We start from the raw sequence: 20,164 nt of genomic DNA, 5'->3' as shown, positions 1-20,164 counted from the left end.
AATGACAGATGCCACCACAGAGTCATAGAAGGTCTTTAAAAGCGCTCCCTGGACTCCAAATGACCTCAGCCGCCTCAGCAGGTAGAGTCTGCTCTGACCCTTCCTGTAAAGAGTATCAGTGTCGTGGCTCCAGTCTAGCTTATTATTCAGGTGAACACCCAGGTACCTATACGAGTCCACTATCTCAATGTCCACTCCCCGGATGTTCACCGGTGTCAGTGTGGTGGGTCTGCATCTCCGGAAATCCACCACCAACTCCTTGGTTTTCCTGGCATTGATCAGCAGGTGGTTCTGCTGGCACCAGTCCACAAAGTCCAGTCCACTGTCTGTACTCTGAGTCATCCTCACCTGTGATGAGGCCGACTATGGCAGAGTCGTCAGAGAACTTCTGTAGGTGGCAGCGTGGGGAGTTGATGGAGAAGTCTGCAGTGTAGAGGGTGAAGAGGAACGGTGCCAGCACAGTTCTCTGTGGGGCCCCCGTACTGCAGACAAGCGTATCAGAGACACAGCCCTGTGACATCACATACTGTGGGCGTTCTGTGAGGTAGTCCAGAGTGGTGGTCCACTCCCAATAGCTCCAGCTTGTCTCTCAGAAGTCGTGGCTGGATGGTGTTCAAAGCACTAGAGAAATCAAAGAACATGATCCTCACAGTGCTTCTAGGCTTCTCCAGGTGAGTCAGAGCTCGGTGCAGGAGGTAGATGATGGTGTCCTCCACCCCGATGCCAGGCTGGTAAGCAAACTGCAGCGGATCCAATGAAGACCTCACCAGGGGGCGCAGATGGTTTAGAACCAACCTCTCGAGGGTCTTCATCAGATGTGATGTCAGGGCTAAAGGCCTGTAGCTGCTGAGGTCCTTGGGATGGGAGGTCTTTGGTACCGGTACCGGAGAAGACTCTCTTGTTCTCCTTGAGGAGAGCCTTTATTTCAGGATTTATCCATGGCTTGTTGTTAGAAAAACACCATACCTTTATAATGGGTATGGTGTTGTCCACACAGAAGTTCATGTAATCCGTAATGCAGTCTGTGATGCTGTTGAGGTCATCCTCCAAAGGGCTGCAGCGGTTGTCCCATACAGTAGAATGGAAACAGTCCCTCAGGGCCTCTTCAGGCTCTGCCAACCATTTCCTAACTGTGCATTTCACAACTGGTTCTCTGTGTACTAAAGGTTTATACACAGGCTGGAGATGAACCAGGTTGTGATCTGAGCCCCCCAGGGGAGGGAGAGGTGATGAGCTGTATGCCTCCTTGGTGTTAGCATACAATAAGTCCAATGTTTTATTGTCTTTGGTGTGGTAGGTGACATACTGGGTGAAGGCGGGGAGAGTGGAGGATGGGGAGATGTGATTAAAGTCCCCAGAGATCAGGAAAAGGGCCTGAGGATGCTGTGTTTGGAGTCTGCTGGTTACAGTGTGCAGGATCTCACAGGCTGCTGCAGCGTTAGCAGAGGGCGGGACATACACAGCTATCATAATGACGTGTGTAAACTCTCGCGGTAAATAGTGCAGTCTCATGCTAACCGCTAGCAGCTCAATGTCCTTACAACCTAGCGTCTCTTTGATAGATAAATGACCAGAGTTACACCATCTATCGTTCACAAACACAGCCAAACCCCCTCCTCTCTTCTTACCACTTGCCGTTGTTATGTCTGCCCGAACCAGATGGAAACCGTCTATGTTTATGTGTGAGTCCAGAGTTAGCGCGGTTAGCCACGACTCTGTGAAGCACATCACGCTGCATTCCCTGTAGCTCCTCTAATGTCGGGTTAGAGCCGCCAGTTCATCCATTTTTTTGGGGAGCGATCTCACGTTCCCCATAATAACAGATGGAATCGCTGGCTGGTACCTCCTAACCTTACTGCGACGCCCAATCCCGGCCCGAGTGCCGCGTCTCTTCCTCCTCACCTATTGGGGGATGTTGGCTTGCTTGGCGGTAGGCAGAACAGCGGAGGCCCCGAGGGCTAACAGCTGATCCCTGCTGTAAACAATGGGCGGTCGGACCTCCACGCCTCTCCGGACACAGATGCCGTAAAAAATGTGATAAAAAACACGATTGTCCATAAAATTCTGAGCTCCATTGTGGAGTAGTACAGTCCTCAATAAAAAAAAAACAAGAACAAGAAACATAATAACAACAAAAAAAGAGAAAAAAGGACTCAGTCAGGTCGGAGCTGCTGATACCGGCTGCCAGCTCGGAGCGGCGCCGGAATCCATGGTACCTTCTGTCAGCAAGTTAGATGTTTCCCAAAATGTTAGCTGATTAAAACATTCTGCTAAGTGGTGCAGTGAGGTCCCATATGAGATACTGGTCACATTAAAAGCTCCTTATTTTGCTTTTATTTACCATAGAGATTGTAATGTTTAGCTAGCTGTATATGCTAGGTCTGAAATTTATGTGTTATATATTTCCAATGAACAATCGCCTATAGTATTATTGATAGCGTTATAAATCTACACATGTAGCACAGCAAGCAGATGTGTTCTGCTTACCATTATCTAGAATATTCGGGCTGGTGCACGATTTTGTTGTGTAACTGTAAAACTCATTCCTCAGTCTCAGACTAAGATGTAGGGTAGAAAACGCACACCAAGACACTGTGGTGCAGAGACATACACAGTGTGAGGCCTCGCAGTTCATTCTTAGAACTCGTGGATTACTGTAAGAGTCTTTATTTAGCTCAGCCAATCCTCATTATGCACACATAGGCACACCAGTTGTATGTCAGTGTGTGTTTGTTTCGGGTTATGGTACCACAACACGGCAGCATGGATTACAACCCATGATATGGCTAATATGGCAACATAGCTAACATCCATAAACGGATGAGATTATGTATGTAAATTGATATTTATTATGAGCTGGACATCTGAGAAAATGGCTCTTGGTTAGCGCTGTGTTCATGCTGCTAATAGAAATCTAAACTTGTAGCCGTGCCAGTGACATGATAATGTTATATAATCAAATCTCAGCCATTGTGGATCCTGACTCTGTTTGTGTGTGTTTGAAAAAGCTTCAGGACAATCTTTAACAAAACATAGAGTATATTCAAATACGGGAGGGGGATGATTGGTTGAAATGATAAAAAATAAGAGAAGATTTGCTTTAACATAGACTAAATGACACTAAAGTGTGAAAATGGAGACTAAATCATATCTAAACATGTACAGTGGAAGGACTGATGTCACCCCAGCCTTCATTAAAAACATCAGACATCTTTGGAGCAGCTGAAGTGTCGCTGTTACCATCTGGTGAAGCTGTACAGATGGACTGGGGTGTAATTAGTTCAACAAAGATCAAAGGAAGAGCTGTGATCATCACTGTGAACCAGCTAAAACACATTCATGGAGCACATCCACCTGCTGTTTATTTTCATTTTGTCCGGTTCGTTTTGTGCTAAGATCATCAGTTCCATCAGATTATCAGTGAGACATCCTACAACGCCACAGACAAAAAGCTGATAATGAAGACGTGTTAGGTGATGAGCAGTGTGTAGAACAGGGTGTGTGAGGTGTAGCAACCAACCACAACAGAAAAGAACAGGATCAGTGATTAGTAATAATCTGTTTACAGCACCCCAAGCATTAAAACCCCCAACCCCCCAACCAGCCTGTTGTCTGGACCCTGAGCAGCTTCATTGCTCAAACTCGTATATCGCTTCTTTTATTGCACACTCATCTGACTCCCTACTGTTCTCTTCCTTCTTGTCATCCCTTTTCTCATCACCTTGCAGACTTGTGGTCTGGTTTAATTTATAGTTTGCTCTCTACCTATTTGAAACAAGCTCAAGGTCTATTGAATACAATGGCCTTCCACTCCCTCCATATCACAGATGTCTGCCAATATTTGCTGCATTTCTTTCTGTATGGATGCACTCAGTTGTGTCCTTGTTGTTCAGATGCCAATGTCAGCAGGACACAAAACAATGTACAGCTACACTATGCTATGTTTAAGCGAGCAAGAACATATAAAACGAAATGTTCATCTGTTCTACTGCCACAGTGAGCACAACATATACAAAATCTACCAATGGATACATTTCTGTCATGTATTTCAAATGTATTTATGGCCTATTTGAAAACATCCTGCAAAACACTTCATAAATGCCTGTCAGTGCCCTCTCAAAGTGTTACTTCTTCTGTTTCAACTAAACTTTTTGTGCCTACTTTTCAGCCGCATGCCATATCCTTTCTTTATTGGAAAGAAAACAAACTGATGCCAAACTCAATCAAAGCATGAACAAAGGAAAAAAGAATAAACAAACTGTTCATTATTCATTGCAGATAGGCATGGCTGATGCAGAACCGTTAACAGTTCATGTCATCATACCATTATTTTAAGCTTGTGAGCAATGCTGATGCACAGTATATGGACAAAAGTATTGGCCCACACCTCTTAATCTTTGAATTTAGGGCTTTCATTCAAAGTATATAAAATCAAGTACTAAGTACTTAGCCATGCAGTCTATAAACATTTCTGAAAAAATGGGTCATTCTAAAGAGCTCACTTAAGCATTACAGAAAGTCAGTTTGTGAAATTTCTTCCCACCTAGATATTTCACAATCAACTGTAAGTGGCATTAATGCAAAGTGGAAGCACAGTAACTCGGTCAGTCGAGAACACATAAAGTCACACAGTGGGGTGCTTGAGTGCTGAGGTGCATAGTGTGAAAAAGTCACCAGCGCCCGCGGACATTAACATCAGCACAAAAAGTGTGCACTGGGTGCTTCACATCATAAGTATCCATGTTTGAGCAGTAGCTTCTGTAGGTGTAATGCATGATTAGTGATTATAGCTTTATTAGTTTCAAGCCATGGACCATTCATGTGTCTTTAGTGTCTCTATCTTTATTTCTGCTTATTAGATTTTATTTATTTATTTTTTTACATTTTCAATACAAAAACTCAGTTTTCTTTTGCTATCAGCCGTGGTATGTTAGATATAGATAATGAAAATCTTGAGTGTTCACAAGAAAAACACGAGCCTGAAATAGATTGAGAAATCACATGAGTCCAACCTTTTCAAAACCCGAATCTTTTGGTTTTTCTCAAAACAGAAAAACTGTGAATCGGTATTTGGGTTACGCCTAGGTTCATCTTATCTGTATCATTACTGTCAAAGTACGTTGTACCTTCTGTTATATTTTTTACTGATGCAATAGTCAGGACTCTTTATTTCTGGAGACTTCTCTGTCTGAGTATCTGAACTGGCAGCCAGGGAGAGATGACAAAGCATAATTCTCTCTCTTTCTCTCTCTGCATTGTCAGCGTGTGTCCCCCCCTTATGTGAGTCTGTGTGTGTGTGTGTGTGGGTGGGTGGCTGGGTTCTTGCACCAACATTTGGTATGTGCATCAGGTCTTTCTCCTGCCTCAATATTTTCATAACTGTCTGGTGCAGCTCTGCAGTGAGCACTTTGCCTCCTCACTTAATCAAAATTTAATCAGAGCAGTTAAATCAGGGCAGAAAATCTTGCAGACATGTATCTAAGAATAAGTTCACTTCCCTTTTAATAGCATATAATAAGCTATTTAATGAAGGGTGTAGGAAAGTTAGTGAATCAGGAAGTACAGAGGATTAGTAAAAAGGAAGTGGGGGCAGCTATGAAGAGAATAAAGATTGGAAAGGTGTTTGGTCTTTGAGACATTGCTGCAGAAGTATGCAGATGTCTAGGAGCAATGGCAGTGGACTGTTTGACCAGAATGTTTAATACAATCCTGGAGAGTGAGATGAAGCCTGAGGAAAGGAGATGAAGTCTACAGGAACCAATTTTCAAGAACACGGTGATGTGCAGAGCTGTAGTAACTACAGAGTAATAAAACTAATGAGCCATAACATGAGGATATGGGAAAGAGTTGTTAAAGCTAGATCAAGAAGAGAGGTGATGACCAGTGGGCAGCAGCATGGCTTCATCCAGAGAAAGAGCACTACAGACGTGATATTTGGTTTGAATGGAGAAGATCATAAGGAGTTGCAGTGTGTTTTTGTAGATCTAGAGAAAGCACATGATGGGGTACTGTATGAGGAAGTCAGGCATGACAGAGAAGCATGTGAGGGTGGTGCAGGACATGTATGAGGACAGTGAGATAGTAGTGAGGTGTAAGGTAGAAGTGACAGATTGATTCAAGGTGGGGTTGGTTTGCATCAAAGCAGAGAGCCTAGAGAGGTGGAGGCATGTTGAATATGGAGCTGTCAGTCAGGAGGAAAAGAAGAATACCACAGAGAAGACACTTAGATGTAGTAAAGGAGAGCATGCAGATTCTTTGCATGACAGAAGCGAATGTAAGTGATGGGGTGAGATGGAGACAGGCAATCCACTGTAGTTAAAAGAAGAAGAAGAAGACAACGACAATAAGCTGTTTAAAGTTATCACAAGGTTAAAGCACTCTGTGAGAGAACCTTTGACAGATGAGGAGAACTCTTTGTTGCTGTGTTGCAGACCTGGTGTCAGCCACCAATACCACCAATGTGAACATCCCTCAGATGGCTGACACACTGTTTGAGCGATCCACCAATGCCAGCTGGGTGGTCGTCTTCAAGGCCCTCGTCACCACACACCACATGTGTGTCTATGGCAATGAGGTTAGTGAACAGTAAATAGACCATTCAACATGTGAAGCAGTTTGGTTTAAGCTTGAATCTCTTCTAATCAGGATAAAAGATAAATAGAAATGCTGAATAGTATATATTATAGTATACTTTAATATAGTAAAGTTTTTTTTCTAATTGCTGACAAAAACAGTTACCCCTTTGAAATAAATAATACATGTCTGGTGTGGTGTGAAGTTACCACTTTAGAGAGCTGAAATTGGTCTTTCAAGGCATTTGCAGGAAGCCTGATGTTTCACAAATAAATAGAGGTTTTGACCACAAGTTAGTGGAATGGGTCCACTGTGCATTACTCCTGTAAAAGCTATTAAATAATGGAATAAAAGCTTGAAAAGCACAACAAAGAAAGCCCTTACTAGAGATGTCAATGCTGTGTTGTTGGCTGTAGTTTTCAGCTTTGACTTCTACAGGATTGTTCACTGGGTTTTCTTTCTCTTTCTCAGAGGTTCATTCAGTACTTGGCATCCAGGACATCCTTGTTCAACCTCAGCAACTTTATTGACAAAACCGGATCTCATGGTAAGACGACAGTCTGATCAACTGTAATATCCTCCCTTTGTATCGTTGTGTATCGTTCTTTGTAAATGGATAATCTGATAATAACCGCACATTACTGAACTTTCTCATCCTTTGCTCCTTAGGTTACAGATTTTAGAGAAGAACCTACATTAAGTTAGGAAAAATAGGTACTAACATGAAAATAACAAATATCACATATCAGCTACAATCCCAGCAGCCGATCTCAGTGCTGATGGATCAGCCGCTACCCTTCCATATATACATTCAATCTAGGGTGTTGTTTAATTTGTTGCACGCTTTTCAAACCACCTCCTTTCCTGATCCACCTTTCATACTCGCTCGGACTTAATCGTCAACTAATGAGATCCATAATTTGTTGGACAAGGATAGAATTTTTGTAGTTTCATCTCTGTACACAACCAGACAATCTAAGTGAAGTGCAGACTTGAAGAGTTACAGCCCTTTAAATACACAGCTCCCCCATTTTCAGAGATTTAAAATGAATTTGACAAACTAACATAATTTTAAATATAAGGACTGTTTTTAATACTTGGATGGAAATCCTTCCCAGTTTATGGTTGCTGAAGTTTAGAACCCATGGACATCACCTAATGCTGTATTTGTTCCATTGCAAGGTGGCTGCTAAGCCTTTACTGCAGCCACCTTTATTGCAGGGTCTTTCCATGTACGGTTTTATTCAATAACTGAAAAGTCAGGTGACTGACTTGGCCTTTGAAGAATATTTTATTTTTTTGCCTTGACAAACTGTTGCATTGCTTTTGTATTTTGGGTCATTATCCAGTCCTAAAAATGTAATTCTGGCCTTTCTGTTTTTGAGTGAAACCAGTGATTAACACCTTTTTATAAGCCATCTTCCATTCATGAATGCATCTCTTAATAATGATATGGCTACTTCCTTAAGAGTGTCCTTTTTCTTAACTATGGAAAAAATGCTGTCATCATGCATTTTGTTGTCTTCTGATGTATTTCGGACCTTTTAGAGTTGCTTAACTGACCAATGCATTTTTTCCTTTTAAGAATGTACCAGATCAGTGATTTGGCCCTCACAAAGGTGTATTTTTAGTCAAATGACGACCTCACTCACTTGCACTGACATCCCTTTGGGCCCCTAAAATTACAGTGAAAAGCTATGAAACCTTATTATATCAAATATTGTGTCTTGTGACTTCATCTGTCATGAAATAATAAGATGACAGGTCTCACTTGAATTGGCAGATTCATTTTAGCCTCTGCAAATGGGGGCTACATAAAAAAAATCGCTAAAATTCCTAAATGCAAACCCTTTGAATGAACCCTCTCAGCTTTATAATCATTTGCATTATATTTTTTGTTTGATGTGGTACATTACCACTGTTGTAATGTACAGAGGCTACAAAATTGTGTGTTCAGCAAATTATGGACCAAACTGTCTCAGCTACACATGGAGAAAATGTGATTCCTGTTATATTGACTGCTTTAGGGATACACTGTTTACTGCAGGTTCTAAAAAATATTTTAAAATATTTTAAAAATACTTTCCCACTAGGACAAAAAGAGATCAATGCATGAAGTGAGCTGTTGAGAAACAAATGACAAATAATAGAAATAATCAAGAAACAAATACGAGCAGACAGCAAGAAGCCTATTAGCTTTTTGTTCAACAATCATTTAATTTTGATTTCATTTTGTGTAGGCTATGACATGTCTACATTCATCAGGCGGTATGGACGATACCTGAATGAGAAAGCCTTTGCTTACCGCCAGATGGCATTTGACTTCACCAGAGTCAAGAAAGGGTACGGTAAACACGGTGTGCATGCAGTCATAGCAACACTTGTTTGGCCATTAGCATTTTCTTTTACATGCTTTTACTTAGCGTGTGGTTAAAACCTGTAGCTCTTCTTTTATGTAAAATACTCTCTCTGTTGTGTTACCTCAGCGCTGATGGAGTGATGAGAACCATGACCACTGAGAAGCTGCTGAAAGGCATGCCTGTTCTGCAGACACAGATTGACACACTCCTGGAGTTTGATGTGCGTCTTTGCTTTGATTTGCACACTTTTTCTTCTTTTTCTTCTTCTTTATTTATTTGGATGAACAGAACCTCAGACAGCCCTACTTATCTCTGTCCTGTCTCCTCTCAGGTTCATCCCAAGGAGCTGAACAATGGGATCATCAATGCTGCATTTCTGCTTCTCTTCAAGGACTTGGTGAAACTGTTTGCATCCTACAATGATGGGATCATCAACCTATTAGGTTAGTAGTCCACTTAAAGTGAATAGATTGCAGGGTTTTTTTTTCCATTTCACCGATGATAATCAAAAAAGATGGACAAGGTGTTTGTCAGTCAGCAAACCTCTTGTTTTTGTGTGCAGAGAAATTCTTCAAAATGAAGAAGAGTGAATGCAAGGAGGCCTTGGAGATCTACAAGCGTTTCCTGACCAGGGTGACAAAGATTGGAGAATTCATGAAGCTGGCTGAGGTAGCCTCGGCGGTCCTTTTTCTTTTGACTCACATAGTGACTGTAAAAACTGAGTCTGTGCAGTGTGATAATATTGTTTTTTAAATATATATATATATTTCTTTTCTTTAACAGACAGTTGGAGTTGACAAAAATGACATTCCCGACATCAACTATGTAAGTTACATATCACAGCTCTCAGGGTTTTTTAATCCCACTTTGCAAGCGATGGGATCAAGAATATATAATGCATATGAATACCATCCATCTCCTCTCACACACACATGCATACACAGAAGCCCATGTCTCACCCACCACCATCTCCCCACCCAGTGTCTCCACCCAGGGGTAGTGGTGGATCTAGCAGACTCGGATGACGAGGACTGCCCCTTTAAACCTCTCGAGGAACCGGTAACCACAGAAACAAAGGGGTTATTTTGGCTGAGTGCCTGTTTACAGGATGAAGTGTTGGCACGTTGACCTTTCTTTAATTTGACAAACAAGTCACACAAAACACACAAATCACTCTTGTGTTTGTGTGTGCATAGACACATGCATGTGACTATTGCGGTGGGATTTTCTCTCACTCTTGTTTCTGGTGATTAAACCTCGGCTGGAATGTATCTGAGGAGATGATTTAAGATTTGTGTGGAGTTGTGATTCCAGTTTGAATTTTCTTTGTTCTGCTCAGGCTCCCAGCAGTATCCTAGAATCTCTGGAAACCCACATGAATGGCCTGGAGGATATAAAAGGTGGAAAGAAGGGGTAAGACGTAACATTTCTTTGCAACGTCATAGTAAAAACATTAGGATAACTCTTTCTATCTCCCGCTTTTGTTTTCACGAGTAGCCAATAGAAATATTGGTAGAAACAGGTTTTGTATTTCTACAGTTTCCTTTAACCCCTCCTCTCTTTTACTCTCCTTTACGTTGATTTGGAAACACCAGTGAAGGGTGAGCATATGTGTTATGTTTCGTTTGCAGTTTACTAATTATTTAGATGTATTTACTGTCCCACCTCTCGCCCCACCCTCCCCCAGGTAATAAATGGGCACATTATTCACATGTGAATTATGAACTGGATCAATCGAATAGTTCACATGTGGAAATGTGTGTGTTGGTGTGATTACATGCGTGACCTCTGGGAGACACATGTTTTCGTAAACAGCAGGTCACCACGTGTGTACTGTCATACGCTAATATGCAATGTGAATCGCTATATGAAGGGTTTCATTCCCAAGTCAAACTGAAAATGAAATAAAAGCTGGCAAAATCAGACTGATTTAACAAATCTTATGCGCTGGATTTTATTCTTGTTTTCATACTTGATTATATATTATGGTACTTTGGAAATTAACTCTTCATATGATCACATATGATGCAGTCTATCTTAAATGTTTGTTTGAATCCCTGATATTGAGTTTAAAATGATCTGTAAAATTGAGCTTTTGTCAAGCAGTTTGTTTTAAGCACATCACTTATACCTCCTCTTGTTCTTCCACTTTCAGGTCTCCAACAAAGGTAAGATGCACATTTAAAGTAGTCTGTTTTTTTCTTTAGCCTTTTATATTGTGAATCAGCACTGAAAGGGGGCTTGTCTGTCTACTTTCCAGGGATCTCCTACAAACAATGTGTCTCCAACGTCAACTCCAGCCAAATCTTCAAATGCTGTTCCCACATTGCAGCCTCCTCCTGGGGACAGTGCTGGCAGCGCTGCTGCTTCAGCTGCTCCTGAACCGGCCGAAGAGTAGGTTCCTATTTCTAGTAAATACCCCGCCAATACAACCTTTCAAAAAACATTGGATTTTGTTAACATCTATAAAATACCATATACTTACAGTGTATCTGTATTGTCAGTATTGCCAAAAGTAATCACCACCCATCAGAATTGATCAATCCAATTCCAGCATGGTACCATGATACGATGCCACCCGTGCAACATGTCCAGTGTGAAATTTCCTCTCTATGAAATATTCCACAGTCAGCTGTTATTGGTATTATAACAAAGTGGAAGTGATTGGGAACGACAGAATTTTAACAGACAGACAGAAATCACGAATTGTGATTTTTTTGGTGTCTGCTAGCCCAGTTTAGTTTCTCTTTTCATTCAGTTCACATGTATAATTTGGATGATGGGTAAATGATCTCAGAAGCAAGACATTTCCCATGATGTTGTCTGCACTTTCTTTAGTGCTAGGTAACAAAATGTCACTCCAACAGTGCTATTTTAACCTCACCCAGCTGATTAAGTGCAAGTAAATTGATCATGTGCAGCAGAAAATTTTCACTCAGAAAAGTGTGGTTAAAACTTTATCATCTTCCAGTTCATTGCTAGATCTGGATCCACTGGCCTCTACTGGCCCTTCAGCACCATCAGCTGCCCCCACATCTTGGGGAGGTAAGTGGCCCTCCTTCCTTTAGAACAGCTGCTGATATCATGCACATGGTTTTCGTCGTAGTCATTGTTAGAAAGAACGACAGGTAATCTAGTCCTTTTAGTGAACACGTAACAGTCTATTTTCATTGGAGTTGACTAGAGAATCAAATCAAATCTCCAGAATAAGACATATCTTCTCCCTGTTTCTTTGTTTTCTGCCTCCGTAGATCTTCTTGGATCAGGTGAGTGCAACTCCTCCTCTTTACTTCACCTGTAGGATCTGGTCCAGACTAGTCCATTCTTAAAACCTCCTCCAGGTTGCCTTGATTTTACTGGTTTTCTTGCTGTAATATGAAATTGAAGCAACCTGGAGGCAATATGTTGTTTCTCTATTCTATTTAGAAAATATAAAAATAGACAACATTGCAGCAGTGTCACATGGTTACTTCCCTGTTTGTCTCCTCAAGCTGTTCTCTTAGTCTGAGTACTCTCTTTGTTTCTCTCTGCCTTCTCCCTCCCCTCCCTCCACATACTCCATTGTCTGTTTTTGGTTTATAATGGGGGCTATTTTGGTTGATTGCTTTTTAATATTTATTTCTTGGTTATGACTGGACAATGCTGGATCATTTGGCAACTTTTAATTTGTTTAAAAATACGGGTTTTTCTTCTTCTTTTTTTGGCCACTTCTAAATGATCTTTATTGGGCTTTATTTGGATTGACCTTTCTTTTGGCTTTTTTTTTCTTCACTCTCACAACGGTGACTCCACTGGCTATTTTGGTTCCTCTTTTGTGGTTTATTTTGCCTCCTTTCTATGGGGATTTCAAACACCCCTGCTGGTACTGGAAGAAATGGGCGATTCCTTGCTATCTGAACCCACCCTCGCAGCTGAGCCCACCCCCTCCCTTGCAGCGGCATCGCCCACTCCTGCAGCAGCAGAACCTGGAGTCTCTCTGGCTCCTCCCACTAGCACAGCAGCTGCCACCTCCCCTGGCGCCGCCAATGTGGATCTGTTGGGAGGTCAGTGGGCTTCCAGAAAATTCTCTACGAAGGAATCACTCTGGGAAGCTCAACTGTAAAACCCATCACACGATATGATAACACAGACGACTGCATGCTCAAACACGTACAGTATGTAGACAGAACTTTGCTGAATTATGGCAGTTGTTGTCTGTCCACTGCAAGCAAAGTTGTATCATCAAAAACTCTCACTGCGTACTGGATTGATGCACATCCCTATCAACTGCCTTAAAATTATAGCCCCACATTATTTAGTTATATTTAAACAGACTAAATACATTTGATTATGGATTAACCATGTCAAAATATATACACTTAATAGCTTAAAATGCTACTCAATGTTTAGAAAAACTTATCACTTGAATTTTCACTTTTCATTTCCTAATGCCACATTTCATGACAGTGTAGTAGTCCCTGCCTCTGTTAGCATCTTTTTGACTTTGATGCCCTAAAAACAGCAATTTATTAACAAGATGCTGATCGTAATTTTGGCCGGCATTGATATTACTCAGCGTTAAAAGAAGGTGAAAAGAAAGAAATGCTTCCATGCAGGTTGTGTAGAAAAGATGGTTTGTGAACTAGGGTTTGCCATTTTGGAGGTTACTATGTTCATTTTCTTGTGACGTTGTTCATTTTCATGTGAGGGTAGAGTTGGGGGAACTATCAGCTACCCTGCAGCAATGCTGACTTATTTCACAAGATTAATCTGTAACTTATCACTGCCTATACTTCAGCAGGGTTATTAAAAGTGTTTCTTAGTGAGGAGACTCAATAGGTGTGCCTCTTGCTTTGGGCTCACAGAGTGTGCACATTAGTGACAGGAACACATATTGGGTGAACATGAAGGGTCTAACTACAAGGTGAAGATTGCAAAGTTTCTTCTGATAGAAACTCTACAAGATTTACAAGAAACTGTAAATCCAGACAGCATTACCACAACAGGCCAAAGACAAAAAAGCCGGCTGACTGGTTAGGTTCCACTCCCAGGCATGCGTGGCTGTGCTGAGTGGGGTTTTTCTCGTCATAGTTGAAAGGTTTGCTAGATAAAGATTTGGGGGCAAAATAGGGCATTGTTAATTTGCAGTTGATGCATCAAAACCTGTTCAATAAACTATCATTCTAGCATAGCTTTGAGAGATGTTGCATGCCAGTTGTTCTTGATCAGTTCATTGCTTGGCTGAATTTGTGCACAGCCAGGATTGTAGTTCTGGACCGTTGGCTTGCTTTTCCTGTGCTCCGTGACATAATAATAATCTACTGTATTACAGAGAGTGGTATAGTGGCTAACGTGTGGTATAAAAGATTTCCTGTGTCTGATCATGTAGCACCAAACAAAAAATCAGTCTATTACTAAAAGTACTGTGCACTAAGTGGTGCACAGGGTGGTCCGAATGATCCATGAGCTGTTATTTCCACAGCTAAGTACAGTACTGCAATCGCAACTTTTGTTTCAAAATGTTATGAGCGGAATTGATCAGATTTGGAGAGGTACATGAAATCTTGTCACCATTCAGGGTTGCTCCTTCTTGGAAGAAATTTACTTGGGTAAAGTGTGTAACTATGTGGGCAGTAACTATGCTTTAGTGTCATGAAAAGTGTCATTATTTAAATTACTAAAAGTGAAATTCTGATGTGAAAAATATCTCAATATAGAATTTAAATGAATGAACTAGCTAATATGATAATAAGAATGACTAACAAGCAGTTTAGTGATGAGTTGTGTTTTAATCGTTTATCGGTGGTACGCAGTTTTATGTGATGTGCTTTTTTGGGAAAGCAATCACATTTAATCACATTATTTTAATCCATACAAAATGTACAATCAGATTTAAACTTAATATTTCTACAGATATTCTCTACATACTCACCACATGTTCACTTTTGGCTTGTATATACACTGCTGCACTCATGCGTCCTGTTTGATAGGCCGTAATGCTTTTCTTTGATCTCTGAAAAGCAATTCTATCAAACCCTGTCACATGTCTACAGCTACAGATGGCAGCTGTAACACTTGTAGAGTCCTGGCTTATTCGGCTCTTTGTGCACTAGATTAATCCTTGCTGTAATGCCTCCTGTCTGTATTCCCATTTGCTCATTCACCTGTCAGTCATTGATGTCACATAACAGTTCTGTACGCTGCTGTTTCTAAAAGCTGAAAACAGCTTAAAAATGCTTCTGCAACTTAAACACTTTAATCTTCTGTTCTTTTTTCTTAATAGTCTTGTTTTCCTCTGGCTTTTTGACTCTCTCTTTTTTATCCTTATTTCTTCATCTGTCTCTCTCCGCGTTTCTGTCCTCTCCTGGGGTTTTGCAGAAGCCTTCGCAAGTCCTGCTCCTGCCCCTGAGGCCTCCGCAGGAGCAGCTGAAGGTGGGGCTGCTGCTACATCCACCCCAGCTGCCAACGCTGGAACTGGTGGGTGACCAACATCTGTCTGTGTGAGAGAGAGTGTGTATGTGTGTCAGCCAGTGGCATACATGAGAAAGCAACAACAACAAAAAACACGCAGTTAATCAATTCTTTCTTTACATGTTTTCTGCATGAAAACATACAAACAATACAGCAAAGCAAGTTAGCTAAAAACTCAAAACCTCAACAGGAAAGAAGCTGTGAGCTAATTTGTGATGCTAATATTAGCTTAGTTAGCTTTAAAGATTTGCTGCCTTCAACAGCTATAGCTATCTAAAATAAAAACCAATTGTTTCAAAGTTGTTGTTTTTTTTTAATTACACAGAGTAATAAAAAACCTACTCACAGTAGAAAAGGTACAGGTGTAACTATTAAAATAATGCTAGCTTTTGTTTGGGTACGTTGAGTCACGCTATCGTGGCTTTATATTTTCTCCTGTAACTTTTCAAAATGCGCATATTTATTTAATTGTGTGAGTCAGAGTTTCTCATCAATAATTACTATATTTTACTTACATGCTTTATTTTCCTAGTTAGGAAGGTATTCTTTCGACTTCTGTGCATTTCCGTAGTTTGAACTCAGAACATGGAGATAACATGGGCACAACAAAGAGTTGTTAAAATGCAGGACTTTAATGGAATATATTGTTTGTTATGTTGTTTTTGTATTTCTTTTATTATGACTGTGAAAGAAGAAAATGTCATAACTTTACAGAGAAAGATGTAGGTGCCTGTGGTTGTGAATGTGTAAAGGTTAATGAGGGTTTAAAGTCACGTCTTTGTGCAGGTAGTATGGATTCATTCATCATTACTGCTTGGGTATGGAAGGGAAGTCTTGTTATTGGCGTTCAAGAGCAAGAATATTCATTCTTGTCTTTTGTCATCACAAGAAAACTTTAGACTTTCTGTTATGGGGAAGACTGCCTGGTTTTATTTGAAGTTCCTAACGTTATGGACTGTGAAAGGATTTAATATCCGCTCCACTTGTTTGTCATTTTCTCTCCCATCATCACAGATGCTATTTATAGCTGTAACTGTTACGACTGACAGCAGGAGTATGTTGGAGCTCTGCACATTTTCACCTCCTATCATTCCCATCTGATGTTTTCCATTTCTCTGACCTCCTTCTTGTGGTTATTGTGGTACTCCTGTAACCGTTACATAAAACATACAGTATTGTGCAAAAATGTTGAAAAATAATGCAGTGAGTAGTTTCATAAGTTCACCCTCAAATCAGTAATTGTTGTGCTTGCACTTTTTCTTTGATGCAGCACCAGTTCTCAAAGGAACATTTTTCAAAGCATCTTGAAGCACTTGCTGCAGTTTTTCTGTGTCAGCCTGTCTCTCACTTTTCACTGTCTTTTTGTGTAAAGACAGACTGACGCATTGATATTGGGATCAGGCCTCTGCAGGGGACCAGATATCTAATGTCTAGAATTGACCTAAGCCTTTGCTCAGTGCCGTATGTCTGCTCTCTTTTGTATCAAAGTCAATGTCTAACATTCCCCTTCTCTCAATGTTTTACATTTCTTTCCTACCCCCAACACCCCCATTTCTTCCCAAAAGACCCCTTTGCTCCCTCAGATGGTAGCACCAACGCAGCGTCTTCAGGTCTAGACCTTTTCGGCATGATGTCAGTGGAGAGCAATAACCCGGCTAATTCCCTGGATGCCTGTTTTAGCTCGGGTGTGCCCCAGCCCTCCCCTTCCCATTCCCCTTCACCGCTCTTCACCTCCTCATCCAACACCATCACCACCACTGCAACCATTTCAGCTCCTATTGCCGCCAGCACCACCAGCCCTGGGATTGACCTTTTCAGTGGTAAACATTGGAGATTTGTGTGACCCGGCATTAGTAACTATCGCATCATACTGAGGCAGGCTGGTGTCTTCTTGACTCTGTGGTTTGAGGCTGTTTGCCATTTTTTTTGTCATTATTTTTATGAGGGAAAATGTGCACATGTTTGCAGCTTTGCCTCTCCAGTTGAAAGAGTTTGAGCTTTTTAATATTCCTCTCTTGGGTGCGCATGTATTTGTAGATATCTTTGACTCCATGCCAGACACGAGCTTCTCCAAAACAGACCCCGCTCCCAGTGCTGACTTGTTTTCAGCAGGTACCCTTTTGCACTCAATCTGCCATCTTGCGCGTGCTCTTACTCTCATATCCTGTCTTGCTGTTTGTGTTTTTCAGCTTTGTCCTTGGCTTTGATCAGGGAAGAAAAGAACGAAATGAGATTGCTCTGTTATGGGTCAGCTGAAAGCCACTGAGCTGTCTGAAGCATTTAGTGAATGACACTTACCTCTTTTCTTATTCCGGCATGTACTGTGTGCACTGAAACTGAACTTGATAAAAGCGCACTGTGCATTATAATGAATAGCTTCCGTGTGTGTGTGTGTGTTTAGTGTGTATTTGTGCGTGTTTGGGGTCTAAAAACATAATCTCCACCTTGCCTCCTCCAGCAGATGTGTTCAGCTCCTCTGCCCCCATCCTCTCCTCAGCACCCCCATCCAAAATTGACACAGGAGCCATCATGAATCTGTTTGGTGGTGGGTAACTCACATGACCGCCTCCCCTCACTCTGCCTCTCTTGTTCACGCTGAGGAAGCGAAGGACATAAAATGAAACAAGTGATTTTGAAACCATCAGGTTTTCTCCTTTATGATCATAGCTATTGCGATTGTTGCTGCTGTATATTTTGTTTTTGTTATTCATGTGGGTGGATACATTATTGGAGATTCGCACATAGATAGCTGAGATGAGTCAAAGTATTTATCAACTGCTAATAATGACTCTGGCTCAAGATTTTCTTTCTTTTAAACTAAAAGTGGCTACACTACTTCAGCACAATTATACTTGCTCTCATTTATCCTCTAGAAAAATAGGATTATGAGCACAAATCTAACAACTAAAATTCCTTGCTGTGTATATCTGAGTGTTACATGTGAAAAGGCCATTTTTATAAGCAGTATGTGTGTGTGATGTTTTCATTTTCTGAAATCGAAAATCCTGCGCTCATGCTTTCAAGCCCTCTTTTCTAACTCTAAGCATTTTGTCTGATATTAATAGTGTGAAGCTGAAGGCTGATTGTTCCCCTTCTTTGCCTTAATGCTGCGATGGAAATGGCTCGACCCACTGCGACCCTGTCATGGAATGAATGGTGGACTGTGTTTATGTTTTTTGGTTGACCTGCCAGAGCCCACAGGAGGAGATGCCCCAGCTGCTGCTGCCCCTGCTCCTGTTGCCCCCGGTGCTGAACTGATGTCAGGTAAATCCTCAGATGTGGAAGTGTCAACCTGAATGTGATCAGTGAAGGTTATATCATCATGTTTGTATGAAATAGTTCCCTCTCACTGCATGTATTGTGGTCATGGATGGATTTCATAACAGATATTATGAGCACAGGTCTGGAGGCTCCTGAGCTAAAGCCTCTGTATTAAGATTTGTTTTTGTCGAGTTTAAAGTGGAAATAGACTGATGGTATTGTTTTGTAAAGTCTGTAAGCATGGAATAAAAGAGAGAACATTAACCAGAGGTCCTCACAGACTGACTGGATGGGGTCATGGCACCAAACAAGCACGCTCATTTATAGAATTCCCCACTCAACAATTATTTCAATGATGGACTCATGCGCTCCAAATATGAGTCTATATTATTAACATATATGCAGTAACAAACTACTCACTCATCAGAACCTTTCAGACCATGCTCTCAGCAAAGTCAGTGCTGCTCAAGTTCCTTAAGTCCTCTACTCTCCTTCCTCTTTTAAGGACCACTTTTTTTTTTTTGCTTTGGCTTGCTAAACATAATTTATAATGCTGCTGCACAGAGGAGCTACTCTGTTTTTTTTCTGACACTTGCCAAAAACAAAAACAGTTGCATACTTGACATCAACAGGTTCACATGCATGTTCTGCAAATGACAGACAGCACAAAAGGATTTGATTCATAATATTAGTAATAATATATTGTTTGAATACAGTAAGGCTTTGGTTGATGAGTTAACATGACTTAAACATATTGTGGAACTTTTATGTGTTAATAGTTCTGTCGACCTTCCTTCTCCTGCCTTTTGGGCCCTGGATGCCCTGTCCAAAAAAGAATAGGTTGGGGTTTCTGCTTAGCTCAGAGGCCCTAACCTGATAATTCATCCATGGCTACAGCTGTTCATCTTGTAATAACACGCATGATGCCTTGTTGTTGTCCTGCTAATACCATAATATCACTTTACAATATTTTACTAACACTTTCTTTGATAATCTTAAAATCGGTTTGCTTGCCAGACTAGCTGTTTCGTGTCAGTGGATGTATCACTTACTGTTTCTATTAACTTTGGTAATGGTTAATGAAATAGTTTGCTGTCAGCAGCTTCTCTTTGGATTGTATTTATTAACTTTTAACAGCAACATACATCAACATTGTTTGTGCCACACAAAATGGTGCATGTTGCTGCTGGCTTGGTTTTTGCTTCAGTTTCATGATAACAGCATCACATTTTGCTTATGACGACTTATATTCTTCGGAAAATCCTCCAATCTTTCTCACCTTTCAATACTTGATCCCTGCTTATGTGGTTCCTGGTCCTCTCCTTTTGTGCTGCTGGTCTCATATTATATAACTAATGGTCTGCAATACTTCTGCTTTAAGGCTTAACTCTTTCTCTTTTCCTTCCTTTCTATCAACCATACAATAACCTCCTTAGAAAAAAAAAAACACTCTATTGAAACCTCATTGCATTTTCCCCTCTCTCTCTTTGGCATCTGTGCTTTTTTTTTTTTACTCTCCT

General features: G+C 40.9%; 1 protein-coding gene across 1 annotated transcript in view; it reads left to right on the top strand.

The window, feature by feature from the left end:
- Positions 1-20,164, top strand: part of LOC146371548 (clathrin coat assembly protein AP180-like) — a 29,902-nt gene that overhangs the window by 4,607 nt on the left and 5,131 nt on the right. Inside the window, exons 3-19 of the mRNA XM_084953706.1 lie at positions 6,432-6,574; positions 7,045-7,120; positions 8,814-8,916; positions 9,060-9,153; positions 9,265-9,376; positions 9,496-9,602; positions 9,717-9,758; positions 10,273-10,346; positions 10,529-10,534; positions 11,089-11,101; positions 11,194-11,327; positions 11,905-11,978; positions 12,185-12,199; positions 12,806-12,976; positions 15,291-15,389; positions 17,421-17,495; positions 18,576-18,647. Of these exons, the coding sequence (XP_084809832.1) occupies positions 6,432-6,574; positions 7,045-7,120; positions 8,814-8,916; positions 9,060-9,153; positions 9,265-9,376; positions 9,496-9,602; positions 9,717-9,758; positions 10,273-10,346; positions 10,529-10,534; positions 11,089-11,101; positions 11,194-11,327; positions 11,905-11,978; positions 12,185-12,199; positions 12,806-12,976; positions 15,291-15,389; positions 17,421-17,495; positions 18,576-18,647 (1,410 nt within the window). The remainder of the gene's footprint in view (positions 1-6,431; positions 6,575-7,044; positions 7,121-8,813; positions 8,917-9,059; positions 9,154-9,264; positions 9,377-9,495; positions 9,603-9,716; positions 9,759-10,272; positions 10,347-10,528; positions 10,535-11,088; positions 11,102-11,193; positions 11,328-11,904; positions 11,979-12,184; positions 12,200-12,805; positions 12,977-15,290; positions 15,390-17,420; positions 17,496-18,575; positions 18,648-20,164) is intronic.

Source organism: Perissodus microlepis, chromosome 15 (assembly GCF_051167445.1).
Source record: "Perissodus microlepis isolate ML-2025 ecotype Zambia chromosome 15, ASM5116744v1, whole genome shotgun sequence".
In the NCBI taxonomy this organism is placed as follows: Eukaryota; Metazoa; Chordata; class Actinopteri; order Cichliformes; family Cichlidae; genus Perissodus; species Perissodus microlepis.
Note: the sequence above shows the minus strand (reverse complement) of the source record. Positions and strands in the feature narration are given on the sequence as shown.